Below are 24,100 nucleotides of genomic sequence, written 5' to 3' on the forward strand. Positions count from 1 at the left end.
CCCCAGGAATGGATTCAGTGCTATGCTATGATGAAGACATGTAGAACACAATCAGATAAAAATATTAAAACCAGCAAACCGCTAGAAATAATCCTGCACTTTTGAACACGTGCACAGCGACAGAAGGCCTAAACTAAATAATAGAAGCCATTTCAGCAGAAACTAATTGTACTGTCACACACAAAATGACTAATTTTGCAGAATATTTGCACTTCTCCGTTCTTCCTTCTGGAGAAAAAACATTAGAAGTGTGATAAGTGGATAGTAGGCAGTTAATTAGCCATGTGTCTCCCTTGATAGTAAACCTTTAGCTGACTTTTTCTTTAACCAACATTAGATAAGAAAGGCCTTACCTTACCAGGGAGCATTTTCTTCAAAGGTGAGGATTAGGTGGTTCTACCAGAGATGTGAAATCTTATAAACACCTTCCTTTGTAACCAAGCCATGGGTTTCTGTTTTTTTCATCTATTTATTTTGATTATCTCAAAATTATTTTTTTAAAAATAAAAAGTCAGATAATTTACCTTCATTGACCTCCATGTGCAGCTGACTGACAGCTCACACTTGCTTATCGAGGAATAGATGAGGAGTGTTTATCTACTGTGCACGTGACCCTACACTTTCTGGTTTTGACAAGTCAAGACACAGCTCATAAAACACAGAAATTATTCGACAAAAGTGGTTTTGAGTTTGCCTTTTTAAAATTCTGGATTACCCTAATAGTGGTAATTAACCTTATTACAGAGCCATTGTTTGGCTGATTCGTTTCGGATTACTTTAATATCACGGTGGCACACCAGAACAGAGTGGTGAGAAGGACAACCTGTAGTACTCTGGTGTTCTGAAGTAATGAAATCACAACAACGTGTTGTGTTGTAATTCTGCATGAATAACATTTACTGATTACATTCATTTAGTAATAAATTGTCATATTGAACCAGTACCTGTCCTGCTGATCACCTGACTTGAAGTGGTGCCTGTAAGAAGCATTGATCATTTTTCCAGGTCCATCCTTATTTTTGGATAAAAATCACTCTTGTTTCATCTGTCATTTTTAACTGATGGACCATATTCAGTGATTGGCCTTTTGGGGGTACGGGCGCTCTTTTCCATATTAACTGTCCTTGCAGTCCTTCAGTTTCCCCTAGCATTATCCGGGGGGGGCACTCCCCTCCATGCAGGTCACGGCATGTAATAAATTAATAAATGACTGTACATGCTTACAGGGGGGGGGGGGTGACGCCCACACACACACACACACACACACACACACACACAACTGAACTGCCCCTCCATGAAGGTCATGGCATGTGGTAGCTTAAGAAACATCTGTATGTGTTCGGTTAGGGGAGATGCCAATGCCAATACGTGGCTGTAGTTTGCTTATATTTGGAACCATACTGCGATGTTACTGTACTGTGATAACTGTAGTTCAAGAAAAAAAAAAAAAATTAAAAAATAAATTGTATTAAATGGCTACATAATCCCTTTGAATCAAATAGTCATTTTAAGGCAGAAATCTCAGACTGCAAATGAAAAAAAAAGGCAATTTAAAGTTGTTTTCTATTTTGCGAAGAACTGCCGGTGCTGTCATTTTAAAAATGATTTTTTCTGAATATAACAAAGTTGTATAAAGGCAAAAGCATCCTTTCAGTGTCAAGCTGTAGGAGTTTTATCACCGTAGTCACATTTTGACTCATGAACATTCACATTAAGAAGGTTGTTGTGTTTGAAAAATTCCAATTTCTAAACTTTTTGCCAAAAGTACTTGAACAATAAAAACAGCATGATTGGTAATCATACAGGCAAACAAAATAAACAGAATCAGGGCAAAAAACCAACCTAATTTTATAAAAATATTTCATCATTTATTGAATTACATTTATTCAAAAATGTTGCAACCCACTTAAACCAAAAAAAAAAATAAATCTTTTTTTTTTTTCATACAAAGAGGCTCTGGAAATGTTCTTTGAGAAGCCCTGAAGAATACACTGCAGAGAAAAGCTGCACTCTGCAGATAAATCATCCAAGTTATAAAACTATTTTTTAAATGTATTTAAACGTAATATTTGTGTTTATTGAAAAGTAAAATTTATTGCTGTTATTAAAAGCAAAACCAACTCGAATTATTTGTCTGTGAAACATCTGCTTAACTGTAAACAGCAAATGTCAGATTAGAGAGGAGCCTGATGTAGCTTTACGTCTTTGTGCTGTTTATGCTCTTGGGCTGGAACCTGAGCTCAAAGCCGTCTTCTCATGTGAAGAACGGGAGACAAACTGCAGAGACGGCAACATAATTCAGTCTTCATTTATATGTGTAGATTACTTTTACTGGTACCTGGTTGGCAACTTTCATCTGAGTTATTCCTCTGCTAAAGCGGAGAAAAAACTCTTTGTGTTTGTGTTCACTTGCGAGCAGACGAAGACTTCTTTGCACTCTAAAGAGTTGATTTTTCACCCAAGAAACCTGGATGGCTTTGGTGTTTTTAGACCTATGCTATGTTGTTTAACCAAAACTGGATGAATCCTGATTTCCAGCGTATCACCCAGGCCAAGACATAACATGCAGTGGATCTCATTTCCAGCTGGTGTGCAGCTGCTGGTGCCATAGCCAGAACTAGTTTCTCTGTTTTAGTCTTGTATCCTTATCACCATTACAGGATTCGGATTTTTTATTCTTTACCTGAAGAAATTAAAAGCCTACATTGCTTGTTTTTGAATATAAATATGTTAGCACATTAGAAAGATATGTTTAATAATAAGATAATTCAAGCTGTTGGAAAGAACTCTTCAATTTCAAATCTTTTTTTATTATTGCAAAAGTTTTTGTTTTTGACCTGTAGGGGGCATTTTTTTTTTTTACATGGAGGCACATCAGGACTTTTTGACTGTATGGGAAACACAGAACTATAAAGACGGAATCACAGTAAACGAAGCAATAATGCCTTTTTTGTAAACTCCCGTGGAGTAACAATGCATCACTTCTCCTAGCTGGTTCGTCCGATAATAGAGCGACGTACACAGCCTTTCCGTGAGAGCGAGCGAGCGAGCAAAGGCATGAGTCAGTAGACTCTAAAGAAGTTGAGAGACGACAGAGGACAAGAAAAGAAGGGAGGGAGGGAAGCAAAGACGGAGGGTGGGACTGGAGCTGGAGTCTGGTAGAAGGCTGCCTCTGTGGCAGCCAGAGGTGAAGCTTAGCAGACAGCTTCAGTTCTCCTCAAGAGTGTGTTTCGCCCCGGATTTATACATTCTGCTCAATAAACCCGACTTGGATGCTTATAGGAAAATGTACGAACGACACAAGCGGAGGTACAGTTTCTGTGCCAAAGGAGAAAGAGCTGTAGACGTGGTTTTGATTAAGGTAGGCTACTTATCCGCTGTTTCAAACAAAGTTGTTTGGTATGATAATACCGTCAGTGCCACAGTAATAACAGTTATTGGAGTGGAGACTTTGAAAACAGGGCTGTGAAGCGCTCCAGACAGATAAAATATAATAGCAAAAGCAGTAAAAGAAAAATCTGAAATATAAAAGCAGGGCTTAATTCGTTAAAAAGAAATTATGAAAGAAAGGTCAAAGATAAGTAATGACATCGTTACTTTAAATGAAGTCCATTAAATGGTGTTTTGTGAAGTGTTTTAGCAGCATGAGTTTCTTTAACAGGTTGGTGTCACAGGCCTGATCATACCTATTTATGAAAACTTTTGGTAAAAGAGTCTTTAAACACCGTAAGCATCACAAATTGCTTCAGTGTGCTTTGAGAAACCTGGAGCAGTGGTCGGCTGTGGGTGTTTCTATGGTTGCTGTTGTGTAGCACCCAGGAGTATGATTGCACGGTTGTTGATAGTGGCCCTCCAGACACAGAGTACTGATTAGTTTGGGGTGGAGTGTGGTTTTCTGGATGTACACGGCTGCGTGGGCATGCTGCATGTGACACTACGACAGATGCTCACTCTCTGTTCATCTCTGCGAAGCAACTGTGCATAAAACTTAATGAGGCTCAAACACTTTGAGGTCTTCCTGGGGTTGTTTGGTCAGCACAGCGGGTACTTGTCTGACAAACTGTACAACTGTACCAGCGTTTTTTTTTCCACTGAAAAGTCTTGTCATAACTGTAATTATTTTCTCACAGAAAGGCGTAGTACTGAACTGTAGGGATTGTGGCCAATGATTTAAAGGATTCTTAGTTGGGTTGTTTGTAAATAGGATCTCTACAGCACACCAAACTGGTACTATTTTAGGCTCAAACAGCGCTTTCCCTTTTCTACATATAGAGAGCTCCTTATAGGATTTTTCCTCTTTAAAGTTTTTGGATGGCTTCAGCAGAACTGTGAGTCCCTCTGACTGAGATTTGGGTTTAAAGTAACTTAACATAATTTAATACCTGTTCAGAAAACATTGGCAGACCCTATTTGAAGTCAGACCTTTTTCTTTGGCAGTGATCTCAGTGACTAACTAATGCATGTTAAATGGATCTGTAATCCAGACAATCTGTAGAGACTAATTCGGTGACTAACTGTGATAGAATGTCCTCCTTATTATTTTCAAGTCGCTTGGCAAAGCCGATCTATCATTTGTTGGGTCCTGTTCTCTTGATCAAGTCAAAATGACACTTTCTTTCCTTTTTGGTTATGTCTTTGGCGAGAGGCTGCCAAAAGTAAAGCCATTCCCATCATCCTTAGCTTTACAGTAACTGGTACGGAGCCTGAAAATGCAGTTTAAGGTGTTCTTCTTTCTTTCTTTTTTTCCCTTAAAAAAAACCCAACGAAAAAACCCAAACTAACCCAGTGGCTTGCTGAAATCCTTTGGAATTGGTGAGCCTCCAGAAGGATGACATCCATTCACTTGTTTTTCCTCCGGTTGCATTGACACCACTGATTAAAACAGTGAATTAAAGGAACACCCATCTGCTGCTTGGCAGATGACCCAAAGTCAGATTGTAATTCATCCTTTGCATAATGATTCAATAAACCTCGGTTACGTTTTTAAATTTCACGTTTTGTACACAATACTTTGCAAAGGTCTTAAGTCATCCCTCACTTCTTTCTAATTTGCTTCAAAGGAGCCAAAGTTTCTTGTAATGTTTTAAGTGGTCTTGATCAGCAGGTTTCTTAGGCTTTCTGAAAGTTTTTCCAAATTTGAATTTGAACTTTGGCTTCTTTGTCTTTCATTTTTAGTCTAATACCTGAACTTTTTAGAGATTTCTTTTGTTGTAGTTTAAAAGCCACTTAACTTTGACTTTGAAACATTCAAATATAAATGGCTCTTAAACTCAAGGAGTAAACTAATATTTTGTCAACACAGGCAGTAAACAAGTTTAAAATGAGATCTTTAGGCAGATTTTTGTTACCAGCAGCATGTCATCAGGACACAGTTTGTCCCATTTCTTTAGCTGATTTAATAAGAAATGGAAAAAATAAAGTTTGAAAGAATGAAATGTATTTTAGCCCAACAAATATGATTCCTAAAGACCTAATAGTTATAAACTTGACATACATCAGATGATCAGTGGAATAATGATGAATCTGTTTTTATTTTTCCTGTTTCTTAAAGACAGCTTTCAGATACTGTTCATCTTTTTTTAAGCCCTGACACTTTTTCTTTTGTCCTCCACTCATCCACTTTTCTCATTGTGTTTAGCACACATTGCAGCTATAATAACGGGACAGAAAATGAGTTGAGAAAAAAACAAACCAAAGCAAAAAACAAGAAAAACCTTGCCTAAATCTAAAGAAAATCCGTCAAAGACCAGCTGAAAGCTTGGAGAATTATTGACCGAGACCATTTAAAGTGTCCCTTCTTGAAAGCAAGGTCTAAAAAAACAAGTTTTGTCTAGTATTGTATCTTTAATGGCCTTTTCTCTGGCTGCATTCATTCCATAAACCAGAACATAGAAATAAAGAAGCAACCCTCTGATGATTGGCAGATGACCCAAAATCAAACAGTATTTTCTGTTTTGCATATTGGTTCAATGAATCTTGGGTCCATTTTTAACTTTTCTGTATACATTTTCCAATGTTTTACCAATGTTGGAGTTAGTTTTCTACGTATTCATGTGTCCAAACAGTTGATGAACATTTACATAACAGATGGTTATTAAAGTTGCAGTTTTTCTGATATGAGCACAAAAAATGGGACCTTTTATTTATCCACATGCTTCAGACTGAATTCATGAGAAAATTCTGCAACAATAGAACAGTACCCTAAACTATTTGTCCACTTTCAAGTAAACTACCAATGAGAGGAGGCTACATTACTGTGTTGTATTTGCAGCTAATAATAATTAAAACAGTCATTTATAAAAGACCAGTCTCATTTAATTCAAACCGAGCTAATGTGTTAAAACTAAACCTGCTGATTGGCATGATCTGATGCTCATAAACAAACATCATCACTGAAGGGCGAAGCGTCAGTAGTTGCAGCTAAACTAAACTCTGAACACAGCAGCAGACATCCACTCCTCCTGCTTCTGACGTCCAGGAAGATAATATATGTGAAGAGTGTGAAGAGGATTTCTCCTCTGTATGTAACACTCCTCTAGTCTAAACTTGATCTCATGTCAGCTGCTCCTCTTTACACTGAAGGGGTGAAACAGCAAGGATGTGTGTGTGTGTGTGTGTGAGAAAGAGAGGCAGCGAAAGCGAGAGCGATATGATGGTGTGGGAAAAGGCAGTGGCAGGCTAACGGTTTCCTCTGCCCTTCGATGGAAACGGGCGTTTGGCCAAATGACTTCATTTCAACCAGTTTCACATACCAGCATTTCTCCTGGCCTGGAGTCACAAAACACATCATCATTCTGCTTTACTAAGAGCAGTAATCATGAAGAAGCGTTTGTCTTTTTTAAGTTAAATAACTACCCTGGTAGTATTGTACCTGAATGTGTATGTACACATTTTTTTTTAATCTTTTCACGTTTGCCAGAATTAATGCTCTTTCTGCTGTCAGTAGTGGATTTGCTTCTAAAATGTGTCCTTTTTACACACCAATCGGCCATAACGTTTGAACTACTGGTAGAGAGCAGTGCTCGTTTTGTTGCAGTGCAATGTTCTGCTCAGAAAACCTACATCCTGTCATCCCTGTGGAATTTACTTTGACACCTACTATCCACATAAATAAGTATTTTTTGCAGATTGCTCATACACCCCTTATGGCATAAGACTGGACATTATTGGCCCACTCCTCAAAAACGGAAAACGCAACAAACCTGACATTCAGATTTCCCAGATACCAGCCTGATGGAATCTTATAGCATTTATGAGAGGCAAGCTCTCACCACAAAGACCCCACCCGACAGTCCACATGGCTCAAATGTTTATTCATAACATCCTGGCTCCATACACTCCAGGACACCCCCAGAGGTTTCTGTGCTCATGGAAGCGCCTGGTCAGAGGGGCTTTGGTAGCCAAAGAGGAACATAGCTAATAACTGGCAGACGGTTGTAATGTTAATCTTGATTAATGTGCTGCTAATAAGGAAAGAAATCATGTTGTATAGGACATTTCAGCAGTCCTTCAGACATAAGTGCATTTCTAAGGTTCACCTCAGAATAGCACCATCCTCAGGTCTGCCGTTTGCCAGCCTCTCGGATCAAAGCGTGCCGTGTGTTCATGCCTGGCTGGAAACAGTCATTCTGTCAGCCTGGCATCCTTCAGTGCTGCAGAACCTCTCTGGCTGCACGCCTGTTTGAGAACAAGGCAGCGGTCCAACTCCGGCATAAACACAGTCACACACAGACACACACACACACACACAACAGCCCGCCTTTTATTTTTAAACCAGATGTGTTTTTACTGGGTACAGTCTAGGTTCCCCCGACACTACAAATATGCACTAAGTTGTTCAGAGTCCAGGCTGACAGCTTTCAGGTGAGCTGATTGGCTCATTGATTCTTTTGCAGGCCTCATTGGCCGACACCTTAAACCTCTTGGATTGTATTGATCAAAACCTACTAACCTCCTGAACTTTAAAATGTCTCACCCTGCTCTTTTCCTCATCCGCCGTGCCTCTGGCAGGAAAAAAAACAAGCCTATTTGTTCAGGCAGGTGCAGCTAGCTTTTTACCTCCATTCTGATTTCTCATGATGTGGGGAGCGATTTGTTTGTTTGCATCCCGCGTGGCTGCTTTTGGGTCGCTTTGCTTTTAAAATAATTTGGAAGGCTGAAAGGAGAAGTCGAAATCAGAGATGCTTCTTTTTTTTTTTTGTCTGTTTGGAGCTGTATCCTCTAATTCTCCAGTCATTCAGTCACCGTTCAGGCTTTTGGCAGCAGCACAGTGCAATGATGAAGTGACTATGTGGTGTTTCCACTCACTGTATATTCACCTCTTATTATCCATTTCCAAGAATTCGTGTGAAATCCGTGTGAAACTACTTTTGGTGGCCTAATGGGTGAACAGTTTACGAAAAGGCCGTTCATATGGCAGTTTGTGAATGCTCAAAATTGATCATTTCAGCCTTGCGTCCACACAGAAACTATGTTTTATAAGAGATCTAACAAAATGGGTCCAAGAGTGAAAGATTCTTGAAACTCCTTCCTGGCGTTTTTGTGCAGACAGCCAAAAATGATGTCTAAATCCTTTATATACTGTATGACTTCAGTTAGCAAAACAATACTGATGAACAATAGCTTACATCACATATGTGACTCACAATGTAGGAGAACCAGACCAGGAAAGGGGAGAAAACTTTGGTTTTGGTGTTTCCAGTTAGTACCCAGCGTACAAGCTTTATGTTCATCCTCCACGCGTAGTTTTATTGTCTTTGGTGTATTTTCGTGGCAATGTTACATCCAGGCCTGGATTAGTTACTACAGCGTAATGGAAATAAATCTTTTGTCTCTGATTCTTAGGTTTGCTGTCACTGTACCCTTCTGAGGCCGGTCCATGTAACTTTTTTGTAATTAGCAACAATCACTGGCATTCTTCTTACCCTCCAGCAGAACTCTTGAATGTACAGTATGTGTGTGTTTGTTTGTATCTGTGTGCGTACCGCAGCCCTCTGTGACCGGCTAATCTTTCCTCGTCAGCGTGTTTGTTCTCTCTCAGCGGGCCCTGTTTGATATCTGAACACAGCTGTGAGGAAAGAGAGAGGGGGGGGCTTGTGCGTTCTGTGTTTGCATCTGTGTGTGTGTTGGGAGATGGAGTGGAGGGGTTTGTTGTGTGCATGTGAGTCTTGATGAGGGAGAAAAGGCAACAGAAGTTCGTCATGTGGGTGACTGCATGCGGCTCCTGCTGGTCCACGTAGGCGCCCGAACGTGGTGCCGTTCGGTATGTGTGCATCTCCGCGGGTTATTGAAGGAATGCAAACGCGAGCAGCCACGCTCACACGCCCGCCACTCCCCGGCGTGGACAACAGAGCTCAGTGTTTCTTTGGATCAGTGGGCTAGTCAATAGTGTACAGTGGGCTAGTTTCTAAAAACCCCTCTGGAGTTGACCTTGCTGGTGCTGTGGAGTCTCTCATCCGGTCGTTTTTATCATTTTTTTTTTTTTTTGCATCTTATCTGTTGTTTTGTTCTTTCTTCTCTGCATTAAGCATTGCTGATGAAAGACCATGCGGAGCCCTTGGCGAACATCTTCACTGGCTTCCCATAAACAGAAAAACAACCAACAACAACAACAAAGACACACAAAAACTAGTGTTAATGTCTAGTAATAAAGAGCACAGTTTAAACAAACACTGTTAGGCCAATTCAGGCAATCATAAGATATAAGTGTTGTATTTTTATTTTTTATTTTTTTTAAGTTTTAGGAATGCAAGCAAACAATAATGAGAACTATTAAAATTAAAGGCCTAACAATCCTTGAAGGAATGCTTATCACCAGCTGCTTGTTTTGCAAGAGATTTAGACTAAAACCATCTTAATTTGCGAAACGACAGAGTTATAGCTGTTTTGGTCAAACGTTGAAAATGACATCATGTGGTCTCACACAGATTTGGGAGATCCCGAGCTAATCTGTTAGAACTCGGTGTGTGTTGTGAATCACCCTCAGCTACTACCACACCGAATTTTAGTTCAATATCTGTAAAATTGACTGAGTCATTTATGCATTTGCTGATGCTGATTAGCTGCGGCAACCATCTTAAATCGGGTCAATTTTAAAAGCTGATCAGTTGTGCATGTTCATCCAATTGTTACTTTTGGAGAATTCGTTAAAATCCATCCAGCGGTTCATTAGAGGATTTGCTAATAGACAGATAAACAAACACACACATGCACACACACACACACAAAGTCACGCAGAAAGCAATAGTAGCTACATATATTGCATATTTGAGTTTTTTAGTAACATTCAGCTTTAGAGAAATCAGATGTGAACCAAAACCTGCTATGTAGTCAAAAATTAGGTGTTAAAATGAGATAAGTTTGTGACATTTTTAATTCTATATAAAGTTATTTTCATTTTTTTGTTTAAGACGGATAAGGTTTTGAATGCAGACAACTCTTTTGCATTATTTATCAGAAAATAGATTTTTTTTTATTGTTGTGCCAAAAAAAGTACTTCTGAGCTCAAAAAGATTTTACTGGAAAGTTTTCAGTTAATTCTCATATTATTGACAGCTTACCGGAAGACTTGTGTATTTTTTTAAATAAAATGGTCCCCTCAGAGATGCTTGAAGTGTAGGTAAATTAGCTTTTCTTCAGATAAAAGTAGGCTGTTTTGTGTCCTTTTACTGGCTTATTCAGAATTAAGGCTAGTTATCTTCTCTCTCTAGCTTCATATTCAATGCATAAACATAAACAATGTGTCAGGCTCCTCATATAACACTTGGCAGATTGAGTTTATTCATTACGTCAACTGTTTTGAACTATGGCTTCTTAATGTTAGAAGAAATGTATTTTTTAGTTTATCTGACACACAAAGCTTATGTATTAATAAACTAGTGGACTGCCTATTTTAACTTAGGAGAACTTAGACATCTAAAATATAGATAAAAAAGAACATTCTTGCTTAACAGAAACAAATAACAGGTTGAAGAGGGATGGCTGTAGCAGCAGCTGCAGCAAGCATGGCTGAATATTTAAAAGATGGCAAATATCAGCCTAATTAATTGGTCGTCCAGTTCGCTGGCCTCCCGTCTAACCCACACCTTTATTTTGTCCCGTCAGGCTCTGCAGCTGAAAATAGGCCGTGGCCTTCAGACGGCGATGCTGTTTATTCTGTCTCTGGATGTTCCTTTGTACACGTCTTAACACGGCCAAGTTTAAAGGGGAACGCTTAAGCTTGTTGATCTGAGCCAGAATTAACCTGAGCTTACCGTCGTTGGAAGTTAAATGGGAAGAATTAAGCAGCAAAGGAAGCAAGCTGGAAAAAAGAAAAAGCTTTAACACGGCACGGAAAAAAGAAAAATTCTATATGGTATTGTTGCTGAGGTGGCTTTACTGTATCGGCATCGGATTCACAGGCCGTGTCGTAACAAGTGTTGCTTTTGTTAGGAGGTTTTCTGCTTCGGTGCGGCTTTAATCAACAAATCATCTCCTTCCACTTCACTAGGCCTATATGAGGTCATAGCTGCTCATCTTTATCTACATGTCATTAATGGCGTTTATTAAAACTCACTGAGCCCCTCTGAGGCTCGGTTAGGTTCACAGTCAGAGCTGTCTATCAAATTTGAACAGCTTGGTCCAAACTGTTAAAGCTTTTGTGTTGTCTGAAACGGGGGTGAGGGGAGGTAAGGGTTGGGGGGTGGGGATGGTGGGCCGTGGCTCTTGTATCTAAAACCAGCTCTCTCTCTCTTGCTGTAACACACACCCACAGCTGCTGTGTAGACATTCAGACCACAGAGGAAGCAAAGCTTCATTTCTGTGTGCTCACAACCAACCACAGATCATTGACAAACTGTGTGTGTGTGTGTGTGTGTGGACATGTTTGAGTTGGTGTGAGCGTCACTGTGGCGCGCTGAAGGCTGAGAAGAAAGCCAAAGTTAGATCTTTGCAGGCAAGTTCCTCCGTGAGCCAGATAGAGCCTGAGAGTGGGAACTAAATCCCGAGAATATTCCGGCATTACAAAGGGGGAGTCCTGCCGTTGCCTCCCATCCTGTATACAGAAGCAGCACTTCCTAACAGACACGCCGCTCTGCATCATTATTTCTCTGTGGGTGACGATCACATGTTGGAGAGGCTGATTCAGTGTCTTCCTGTTTCTCTGTAGATTCACCGAGACAGAGAGACGTCGTTCCATCAGCCCTGCAGCTCTCAGCGCTCAGGTAAGAACAGCTGTTCCTGATCAGGACTGAAAACACTGACGTTACTTTCATCTAATTTATCTGGTTCCGTGAATGTCTCGGCTTCTTTTCTTTCGTAATTCTAAGTATTTCCGCGAGCTGCCCTCAGAGGTTGCTTCCGTTCAGCGGCAGGCATTTTTCTCTGGGTCACTTCTGTGTGTTTCTGCTGAAAGTTGCTGTTTACTTTGTCACCTGAGACCCAGCTGTCTGAAGTGACAGAAAAGTGATGTTTGGCCTGCTTGCTTTTCTGCCTGTCTGTTATCGCCACACAAAGCAAAGGCTCTTGTGTTGTTCGAAGCACATCACCGGAGCAGCAGACTTTTCTTGTTTGATCATGACCTTTTTTTTTTCTTTTCCCTCAGAAGAAAAGTTTAAGATAGCTAAATATCATGTAAATAGTCTAAAACAAGTTTTCAGTGGCAATAATGTCCTGAAATTTAGACCAGTGGAACATTTCATCACATATTGGTGTTTTTTGGAGCTTAAAATCTCATAAATGTAAAAAAAAAAAAAACCTGCTGCGAAGTTTGTCGGGGAATGTTCTGGGTTTTTGTTCCTCTTGGCCTTCATTTCATTTTTTTTTTTCTGAGATGAAAAATATCAATAAACTGGACTCTGTATTATTTAGATGAGTGAACTCAGAATTGTTTGACCCTGAATGAAAACAAGCCTGAAATGATTGCGTTTGGAAATCGTACCCCTCTCCATGAGTCAACTGATGTTCTCGGCCCTTTTTCCCTTTGGCCCTTTTGCCCCCCCAGACCCTGGACCAAACTGCCCCATAATATTTAAAATGCAGAGTCTATACAGTCTTTTAAATCCTGCCTGAGAGCTCACTTTTTTTTCACACTGACTTTTAATCCGAGTTTAGTTTGAGTTCCATCAGACCTGTTATGGTGTAATGTTTCCTGGGTCTGGCTTTTGTGCCTGTTTGGTTTTTAGGTGTGATTTTCTATATTTATAGTTGTTTTTTCCTGTTCGTTTTTAACCCCTTTGGTCAACCTTGTTGTTATTAAACACGCCAAACAGAATAAATTGACTTTGGGATGAATAGATGTTGGTGTTGTATCCAACTCCACATGGTGATCATTTAAAAATGTACTGAACAGTTCTTCATCACCAGTTTCCGTGATGTTACTGAAAGGCATTAGTTAACGGCCCATCTCTTACTAGCAGACTTATCTCGTTCATCTTAAGCAGAAGTAGAAGCAATAGTTTAGCTTACAGCAGCTTTCTCGTGAGAAAACGGTGTCTTCACAGTGACTTGGCTTTTTATATCTTGCATTCACCCCAGTTTCCTTTAAACTTCTCACTTCTCTAATGTGTTTAGTTTTCTTTTTTTAATCATTCCGTGACTAAGAAGACCCTACATCTAAAGTGTTGTAAATAGCTTAAAGGCTAATTTGCTCTTGAGCTTTTTAACTAGCTATAATATGTAATATGTACAGTTCTCACTATATTTGTTAGGCGTGTCAGCCTGACATTTACAGCAGAATCTTTTCTCAGGACTTGATCATTACATTTCTGTTTTAACCACAACGGTAGATGACGTAGATGGTGTTGTGTAATTATTCAGAAATGGTAACTCCTGAGTGTACCTTGTTTTACGTCTAATGTTTTATACATCGGGGCATAACATAACCCTGACAGGTGTTAAATTTATATGCAATTTAAATTGCATATGAAACTGTTAATCAAGTGCACTTGAATAACATCTGGAACTCGATTAATAAATCATGAGTAACTCTGAGCGCCTCTATTAAAGCCGACGTTTTGTCAGTTTGCTGTTTTGGAGGAAAGACCATGAAGTACAAGAGCTAAAGCTCAGAGTCTGCAGGCCTCAGGGTCAGAATATATAAAATAAAAAATTAAAGTGTATGTTCTGTGTTAATGTTAATCCCAAGATTATAATCGTCTTCAAAAGGTGCCAACATTTGTCATTTTTAGAAATATTAATATGTACTGTAAACCCTGTGAACCATGACTGTAGAAAGACGGCTAACTTTCACCCTGTGTATATGTTTCAGTCAGTACACGGGTGTTAGATGTGGGAGAAAGAGTAATCTAAAAACCGTCTGCGTTAACTCGCATGCAGGATATGCTTGTTGGGTTGACAGCCACAGCATGGCAAGAATAAAAGGATTATTTAAAGACAAGCTATCTCTTTTCTGCGATCAAAAACAAATGAAAAACTAGTCGATCAGATGAAGAAAAAGTAAAACAGTGTTAAGGATTACATAAGGAAACAAAATGAGGAGAAAGAATAAGGGAGTGTCAAACAGAGGCAAAATGGCAGGGAGGGTGAGGATGGATTTCCTCTGTGGCAGCTGGACGACATCACTTCCTTTCTGGGGGAAATCTCTCCCTCTGTCTCCCTTTAGTTATTTATTTAGCGGTTTAGCAGCAGCAGGTTGCAGCAGGAGTCGTGGCAGGAAACTTATGGACTGAAACTTATGAACTGGCTTTGGATCTCTTCCACCTTTTAGCCATAACAACAAAATAAAACACAGCACAGTAAAAACCAAACTGATAAAGCTTCTGACTGCCCTAATTTAATTTCTGTCACACACAATCATTGATCACAATGCCCAGTACATTGTTTAATGTTAGACTCAGCTGCTATGTGTTTTAGCATCCAGCTCTACATGAATATTGTTGTTGTGGTGAACTGTGTCTTCTCTCTTGGCATCAACACACCTTCTTGAGTGAACTGAGCCACAGTTGCCCCCAGTTGCCCACAGTTTTTCGTTCGGCGGGGTTGAATGGAGGATGAGGGTGTTTTTCTCCGCGAGACTCTCTGTCTCCGCTGCCGCCTCCCGCTGTAAAGCGCTTCAGATATGATGATGATTTTCAGAACAAGATGTGGCGTGAATTATTTATCATAACTCTGGGTGTACTCGGCCTATCAACACCGTTTAAAAACTGGTGTATAGTTCAAAGTCTGTACTTTTGAACCAAATTGACACAGAGTCACAGAGAGGGCGCATCTTTAAACCGGTCATGTGACTAGGACGCGCTGGCGGGCCACACTTGATAGCTGCCGCACACTGTCCTGCAGATTCTTCCTCGTTGTTGTTCTGCGGCTTCTTTTTCTGGGTGTCAAAACTAGGAATCGAAATATAAAAATTTCAACAATCACGGGAGAATTGGCAGGTTAGTCCCGGTTCTAATCGATGTCCAACCCTGCTCCTGTCCATCTGATGCAGATGCAGTCCGTGTTTGTGGACGCACGTATTTATCCATGCAGGTACAGGAAAAAAATAGATTCTCTGGAGTACATGTGACTTTGCTTGCTTGAAACCCAAGAGCTATTAGCTCAAATCTGGTTTTGTTTTGTTGTCTTCTGGGTTGATTTGTACATTCCATTCCAGTCCTGCATGTGGAACTGCGTGTTTTGGGAGACAGTCACAGGAAATTTGACACGCTTGTGGAGACTCAAATGCCCCGTTGGACCTGAAGTACTTTACTTTTAAATGTCTTCTTGTATCACTGAAGTTCCGTGTTAGTGCCGGGTACGAGCATGACCACACTGGCTTTGAAATGTTTTACAGTAGTGGGAAACAATAGGAGAAAAAAACAAACCATCCTCCTCTATGACTTCAGTAAAAAAATTATATGTTAATGAACACATTTTTTGTCTGTTTTATATTCATTAAAACTGTCTCTTGATTGTTTACTTCACCCCTTCACACAGAATTATCTAAACAAGTATCAATGCTGTCAGGAAGTCAGTTTCGGTTTAAGTAAAATGATGTGGCTGTTGCTCAGGTTTCCACTAGAGCAGTGGTTCTTAAGCTTTTGCTACCACCAAGTACCACCTCGGAAAATACTGAGCTCTCCAAGCACCGCTATTATCCATTATGACAGACAGTAAAATACACTAGTACAAGCTCATATTTATATCTGACATAAAAGGAGGGGCTAAATCTGTTACACCAGTTGTCTCTTCTAGCTGGATGGGAAAATATGGCGACTTTGGATGCATTCTATCACGGTCTTATCACATCATCTGCTGCTTTTTTTATTCCCTGCCACACTGTGTTGCTTCAAAGTGGCACCGGATTTACATTTTGGGCGGGCCTTTCCCATCTCTCTGGCAAGTGCTAGACGCAAATTTTCACCAGTGCAGAATTAAACGCAGGAGTCGGGGGGCTCTTTTAATTTGTCGTGTGTTTTATGATTTAAGAAACGCAGCACCCACATGCAGTTAGTGCTGCAGGTTTGGTAGAAGGTGCTATTTAAGTTGTGATTAGTCTTAATTTTTGCCAAAAGACAAAGGTCTTGGCTTTTCCCCCGTCCCCGACTGAATGCAGCTTTTGGGGATCAATTAAATGAAAATTTCCTCACTGTTATGTGGCTTGTCTTGCAAGCAGGTCCTGTTGAGACTTGGCTGATGCTTAAGTAGCTATTAGCACTCGTTTTCAGGTCGCTGTTGTCCACTTATGTTCCTACAGGGGTTCTCAAAATATTCTCCAACACACTTCTTTTTCTAGTAGCTCTTATTTGAACCCAGGATTGCTCCACTTTTCTTTTTGTCTGCTACTGCTTTTTACCTAAAAGCATTTGCCGTCCGTCAGACAGTCTTTTACTTTAAGCTCCTTTAGCTGGATGTTGTGATTGAGCTCAGTCTCAAACCTTCTCCCACCCAGCAGCTGTACAGAAGTCCTGCTCATCAATATTCCAGCTGGACTCAGTGCGCAAAACTGGTTTGTAAAACCTCCTCGATAAAGGTCGATACCTTTGTTGCGACTAAAGTATCGTTTCCCCACATTTGTTAACTAGTCACTTCCTGTACGTTCTCTCTTATTTAAAGAGGGAAAAAAAGTGGAATAAATTTGTTCCAAACCCTTGTTTGGTCGCACAGAGCTGCAGCTTTGTGTCCTCATACAAGGAGGAGACCAAATAAAAAGGGCAAACAGTGAAAGCATCTTCACTTTGTGCAGCACAGTTTGTGTATTTGTGGTTTAGGATGACTCTGGACTAGAGTCCTTCGGTACTCCATTACTGGCTCTGAATTTTTATTTTAGGTTTTTAGGAGGACCAGAGTTTGGGAGCTTGTCTGTACATCTGTGGTTTGTGTTGAGTCACGCTGCCGCTTTATGGTGCTGATTGGGATGTTCCATGATGTTCCATTTGTCCCGGCTGAAGTCCTGCTCAGCTCAGCCTCATTCAGAAACCATTTATTTACATAGACAGAGAGTCTGGCTGTGCCTAAGGCAGAAGGCAGACGGGGGGTAAGGATACTGTGAAAATTAAAATCAAACATTTCAGGAGAAAACAGTTTTGTGTGAATCATAGGAAAGATTTAAAATGCATTTCAGGTAAGTGGAGGCTCTAATCTCTTCAGAGAGATTCTTTTCTTGCTGAAAAAGCGGAGCTCACATGTCGGCAGCATCTTGATGAAATTTCACCCGGCATTCAGTAATCAATTTTCTTACAGGCTGCAAAACCCGGTTAGATTTGTGAATGTGTGTATAATCCAGCAAATGAACTGCAGATGGGAACTGGTTAGGAGCTGATTTTGTTCTGTCGGAGTTGTCTCAGCAACAGGGAAAGGAAAAAAAAAAAAAGCAACCACAAGATGTTGATGTGCACACTCACTAGACAACAACATCCAGTAGACTCAGCCCCAAGTGGTTTATTCTTTTCATCAAAATTATGAAAAAAAACCCGAAAAGCTGTATGGAAAAGCACCTTCTGCACAGCCAACACAATGCTCGCCCACGTGATAGACTGAGATGGGGAACAGGTTTTTTTTTTTTTCTTTCTCAGATCTGTAGGTGCTGATTTTATCTGAACTTATCAGATCTTAAAGTATCGCATCTCAGCCAACATCATGTTAACATTCCAGTGTTTCTTCAGCTGCATTTATCTAAAAGAGCACACGTGAAAGCAGCTCCTACTGTAACGCCAATGAATAATGCAATAGACTGTTTTTTTTTTTTTGCATCGCATAAGATTTACTGTAATTCTCTCAGGTGTGTGAGGTGATTCCCATTCAGCAGGAGTCTCCCACCCACCGACTCTCTTTCACTTTCCACCTGTTTCTCGGCGCTCTCGCCTTGCTTTGTGTGTGTGTGTGTGTGTGTGTGTGTGTGTGCGGGTGAGGTGCGTTGGTGCCGGGCTCTGTTTATAACGGAGGGAGGAAGACAGCTGTCAGAGCTCACAGTCCCCCGCTAGTTTTGGTGGACAGGTGCGAGGGGGCGGAGTCAGCGACAGACACGCTGCATCTTTTGTGTCACCAGCACTTACTAGAAGAAGGCAATAATGCCCCCCCCCCCACCCCCTCAAAAACAAAACAAAAAAAACAAAAGCACTTTGGCCACATTCTGACGCAGAACATCGGAGCCAAAGTGGAATAAATTCACTGTCACTTTTATCTACTTTTCAAACATGTTATTCACGAAGAAAAGGAACCTGATAGCAGTGAAGACGTGTGTCAACCAGCAGCACATGGTTTTGTATTCATTGTTGCCTTTAAACGGGACAAGCATAAAGGCGGAATTATGATTTGGTTTGTGATTATTTGACAACTAAACAAAGCTGTGGTGTTTAAACTCGGGAGCCTTACTTCTGTCAGATTATTTTGCAGTTTATCTGCTTTTCTAACAGCAGAAATAACCTTTTGCACAGACTCTTGTGGTCACTCTCCCTGATCCAAGATTCTTAAAGCTCTAAGTCAGGGTTTAACACTTTATGTTGTGTAGTTTCAATATGACCTATCGGTGTTTGAATTGATTTGTCAGCTGATAAATACTGTGATCGTGATGCTGATGATCCCTGCATGGCCTCCTTTGAGTCCGAACTAAATGGTTATCGCCTGCTTATCATGGTGGCAGACGATAACCACTGTGTCTGTCAGCCAAATATCACCTAAACCAAGATGAAGGATTTTAATGAAACTCTCAGAAAGCAGTCATTGACTGTACATCTACAAGTGATTAACTTGTGGCGTAAACTCCAAAACGATAGACGCAACCTCTAATCAGACGTTGCAAACTCGGAAATTGCTACAACCCAAGCTAAACCATAATGTGGTTTTAGCAGAGAGTCATCTGCAACACGTAGTCTGAACCGAACAGATCATTTAAAACTTTGCCACACAAGGAGGCGAAAGACATGCATTCCTTCAAGGAATGCTAGTTAAGCCTGTGTCACCTGCATGATTTTAGTCATGTGTGAAATCATCCAGTAGGAGTGTTTTAGCTATTCCATGCTGGTCATCTCGTGTTTGTGCCTTGGTTAGCTTGCTAGCTTGAGTTCCTTCTGTTTCACTTCTTTCCGATGTGGATGTCGTCATTAAAAATCCCTGATCAAGCCGTGGATGTTTCATTACCTCATTTCTAGGCAGCTACCCATTTTTAAAGGATGAGCACACAAGATTGACAAAAGCAACTTCCTCTTGTTCTCATGAGCGCTGTGAATTCAGAGCGTTCCTCAGGGACCGAGAGCAACTTCCGCTTTTTGGGCTGAAATAGACGTCTAGGATAAACGCAAAACTGCAAACCGGGTGGATGATCTCACCAAGTTGTTCCTGCCAACAGGCTTAAAAAAAATAAAACACCATGATGTTCCACATGTGTGGCAGAGTACAGCCCTTACATGTACAACAACCTGTAACCCCCCAGAACTGCGATGCTTTAGAGCTTCGAAGTTTGTTCTGACTTTAGATCCCCTTGTTTGTGATTCAGTGGGCCGGGGGGGTGGGGGGCATGAGATAATGGTGGGTGTAAGCTAAAGAAAATGGCTCACAGTGGGCTGCTTTTAAAAGCCAGCTAAGGTTTGAGTGTAGTGAAACTCAATGAGAGAAGCTGAATGTGGATATTAGTCAGTGTGTTAAACGTGCAAGCCANNNAAGCCATAATTTCAAACTGTGCAACTTTAAAATATTTTATTTGAGTCAGGTGGGGATTTTCTTTCTTATATATATATATATATATATATATATATATATATATAAACCAGACATTAAAGTCATAATAAAAAACTGCAGGAAGTTGTATGAAGACTATGCTTCAGTGGCTTTTAAAATCACAGAAGCTCCTTTTCCCTAAAACCTGTTTCCTCTGTGCATTAATATCATTTTCAGTCGTCGTTTTCTTTGAGTGTGATTTCAGTTTAAGGTCTGCCCTCTGATCCTTTATAACACAAACAGTAGTTGTTTGCAGCTCAGCACAGACGGCTTCACTCAGGACAGTCGGCCATTGATCCGTCAGGCTTTTCACACCTTCTCAGATTCCCACTAGTCTTTTCACTGACGTCTAACAGACATGCTTGTGTGGTGGGAAAAAGAAGAAGAAGAAGAAGAAGAAAAAGAAGAAGAAAGCTTGTTATTTTGACACTGTGATAAATTTCATTTCAGAAATGTTGAAAAAAGGATGCTTTCTTGATATTTTTTTTTTTTTCCCCCTCCGCCTGAAAGCAAAAGTCAAACTGTTCTCGTCGCAGCGATGCTCCTTCCGTTCCACTTTCGTCCTGCAGTATCGCGGTGTTGACACTTGTTGTTGCTGTTGTGTCTTTCAGGACCCTCGACGTCTTCGGCGTTTCCCGGTTTGCCCGGCAAATCCAGCCGCTCCACCAGCTGTCCCTCCTCGGCTCACAGAGATTCTGGCAGCGACATAGAGACCTTCCTGAACGCAGAGCCGGGATTTGACAGCATCTTCAGAAAGGTCTGTTTAAAAAAAATAAAAAATAAAAAAATCAGTCCCCCTTCTAAAAAAGTAAAAATAAATAAACAAATCCAGTGTATATTGCTGGTCCACATCTATTTGCCTGAAAAAGAGTTAACAAAATGTATTTTAAAGCAGTTCCACAAGCGGTATGTGACTGAAGGTTGAGTTTGAACTGTCAAATTGCAAAACATTGGTTCTAAATAAGAGAAAAATGCACCCCTGGATTTAGCCGCATCAGTCTCCGTGTATTCCTGGCTGCAGTTTAAACATCAGGTTCACTCATGTCGAACAGCAGGAATTAATTTTGTTTGCCTCTGCAGCCACCCCTATAGGGATTCTATCATATGTATAACGTAGCTATTTTTCTCGGTCTGAACTCGGGTTTTATTTATCAGCGCCCTGAGGCTGAGATGCCAAACATCAACTAAGCATCTTTCAAAGCTGGCAGCTCTTCTCCGCTGCTGGGAGAGTGCAAGTTGCGGTCCCCGCTGCCTCTCTGCTGCAGCGGAAAGTCTGTGTGAAGCCAGGCACCCTTTGGTTGTTGTCGAAAACACACACACACATTTCTCAGTGTTGCTTCTTTCTGCCGCGTTGAGCACTTGAAGCATGCTTATTATAATATGAACCTTATGTCCTGTTTGTTGCGAACAAGAGGGAACAATGAAGGCGGTGGAGCAAATCTCAGCGAACTGCGGGTGTTATGCTGGGATGCTGAGGGTGAGGAGCTCGGTGCGTGGGGAGTGATGGGAGAAATGTGGCTCTCATGCTTTGATTTCAAACAAAGGCCACAGAAGCTAAATTTTGAAAGAGGGGATTATCGCCTTTGCTGCTCTCTGAGGAGAAAATGTCTTTCTTTTGGAAGCCCACAGTACTGTGAGTGCAGAGGAGAAAAAAAAAGGCTGAAGAAACTGTCTCAAAACTAAATGTCATGACATCAAACTCTTTATCACATGTGCGAAACATGTGTCATGTCTTTAGAGAAAGAACGCTCGTTGTTCATTTCTTTTTTTAATGTAGGGACCTAAGCAAAATCCAAAAGCAAGAAATGTGAAATGTTAAAGCCTATCTGAATCCCTTTCCTCGCTCTGAGGCCGACATTCACTGCAGTCACGTGCGCTCTCTTCTGCGAACCGCGCTCACACACACACACACACACACACACACACCAGCTCACACGTTCCCTCACTCCCAGAGGAAGTTGTGTCTGCAGCACAAAGCAGATCTTTCTTTCCCAGCCCTCCAACAGAAGCAGCTCTATGCTCGCCGCTAACACTGCAGCTGGCAGCACAATAAGCCCAGTTAAAGCTCACACCTACAAATTTACTCCGAATGAACCTACCCAAACCTGTGTGTGCCAGTGTACGACTGTATTCCCATCCTTCTCAAGCTCGAGTGTACTTTCACAGAGTCGGCTTGCTTTCACGGTCTCGTTCATTGCTTGTGTTCAAGACGAAACAGAAGAGGATGAATTAGCTCAACTGCACATTTAGCTAATTCTTTGAAAACACTCACAAATGCAAAAAAACCCCCAAATTAATGCACATCACATTTAGCAAATGCACAGTCCTGATAGCTTTGTGACTTTGACAGTGTTTAAAAATGTGTGTATCAGTCAGAAACATCTGTGAAAGCTTTGTTTCCACCATCATCTGTTGGTGTTTGTTATAATGTCAGTGTTGCTATAAAGTGGCTGCGGCTCGTTATCCTTAAGCCCTGCCATTTGGTCCTCATTATGTTCCATTCCTGCGGGTTAAATAGCTCTTCCAGCCTTCTCTGAATTCATCTCATGCTTCAGTGAGGAAATGCTGATGGATACACAATGGGATAGCCCAGGTGATTAACAGGGACTTGAAGGACGTATGTTCTGTTGTTCCTTTTTGAGTCGCATTTCATTGCGTTGTGCACGACAACTTGGGCTGTTTTGCTGTTTATTTGGACTTGATTCGATTTTTCTTTTAAATATTGTTTTCTGTTTATGTCACAGGTTGACCAAAGATAGATTTACAAGTGTAAATGCTTCACTTCCTGTGTTGCTGTTCACACTGACAGCTGTTCACTTCAAGTAACCAGAGTGTAAACAAATTTGCTGTGGAAAAGAAAAAAAAAACAACCCGATAATATTTCTTATATTCATTTTAACACTTAATTACAAATTATTTCAGTGTTTTAGCAGCATTGAATTCTAAATTTGTTCATGTTTTCTACACAAAATAAAGAAAAAAGTTGAAGGCGAGGCAAAGAAAGTGATTTTTAGAATATACGAGTAACAACAGTTTGGATGATTGTATGATTTATCTGATTTGGTATAAAAGGAGCTTCCAACAAAGGTCTAATCTTTTCATGCAAGGATGTCTTATAGCTAACTACTTTCTGTCATAATTTCTTAGCAAATCATAGCCAGGCTAAAAAAATAATTGCTATAATAATATAATAATTGCTAATAAATGGAAATAAATTGTGTCTTTTGTGACAGGCTGCTGTTAATAAAGAGCCTAAATATGAATGTTAAAATAGAGCTTTGGGGGCCTTTTTTATCTCTGAAAGATTCATTAGCCAGGGTTAAGTGGCTTAAACAAAAGAAAAACATTCCTCTGAAAATGGTACCATGCAAGGACAGAATAGGGAAAAAGGTGAAAAGCCGAACTCGAAAGGAAAACTTTGAAAAAGCTTCAGAGAGACTGAAGAATTATTGATCAAGACGACTATTAAAGATTACAAGAAATGTTTTTTGACTTTTGCACAGTACTGTATGTCTTCACTGCATCGCACCAATATGTCATGATCTCAGCTTTCCCTTACACACACAGACCTCTGCAGCTCTGTGACTACCTCTCCTGCCTTCTCAGGTGAAAAAGCAGGGGTTCAGCTTCAACCCCACACCGTTGGTTATTTCAAACATGACAGCCGTGTGAGGAAAACACGTCTCAGGCCTGGCTTCAAAGTGTTGCTGAAATATTAATGAAAAAAAATTATTATCTACAATATTTGCAAACATTAAAGAAAGCTTGAAATAAATGAACAAATAAAATTTAAATGATTCTATTTATTCTGAAAGCACCTATCCTTACATGTTTGTTTTTGAAGATAATGCGTCATTACCATTTTATTTTACACCTTTGAACCTGACAGAATAATGCTTTTAGGTTGTGTCTCTTTGGAAGGTTCTTGGAACTGAATCAAAGGAGGCAGTGATGTTTAAAAATAACGCGT

General features: G+C 40.4%; 1 protein-coding gene across 4 annotated transcripts in view; it reads left to right on the forward strand.

Moving 5' to 3' along the window:
• Positions 1-24,100, forward strand: part of LOC108243330 (A-kinase anchor protein 13) — a 110,284-nt gene that overhangs the window by 46,883 nt on the left and 39,301 nt on the right. For 3 of the 4 annotated variants that reach the window (XM_037979901.1, XM_017428686.3, XM_037979902.1), the window contains exons 10-11: positions 12,146-12,200; positions 20,742-20,887. In XM_037979901.1, coding sequence (XP_037835829.1) covers positions 12,146-12,200; positions 20,742-20,887 — 201 coding nt within the window. Of the gene's footprint in view, positions 1-3,194; positions 3,362-12,145; positions 12,201-20,741; positions 20,888-24,100 lie in introns of those variants that run through there. The other variant, XM_037979903.1, reaches the window with a different exon arrangement.

The sequence above is a fragment of the Kryptolebias marmoratus genome, linkage group LG15 (genome assembly GCF_001649575.2).
Source record: "Kryptolebias marmoratus isolate JLee-2015 linkage group LG15, ASM164957v2, whole genome shotgun sequence".
Classification (NCBI taxonomy): domain Eukaryota; kingdom Metazoa; phylum Chordata; class Actinopteri; order Cyprinodontiformes; family Rivulidae; genus Kryptolebias; species Kryptolebias marmoratus.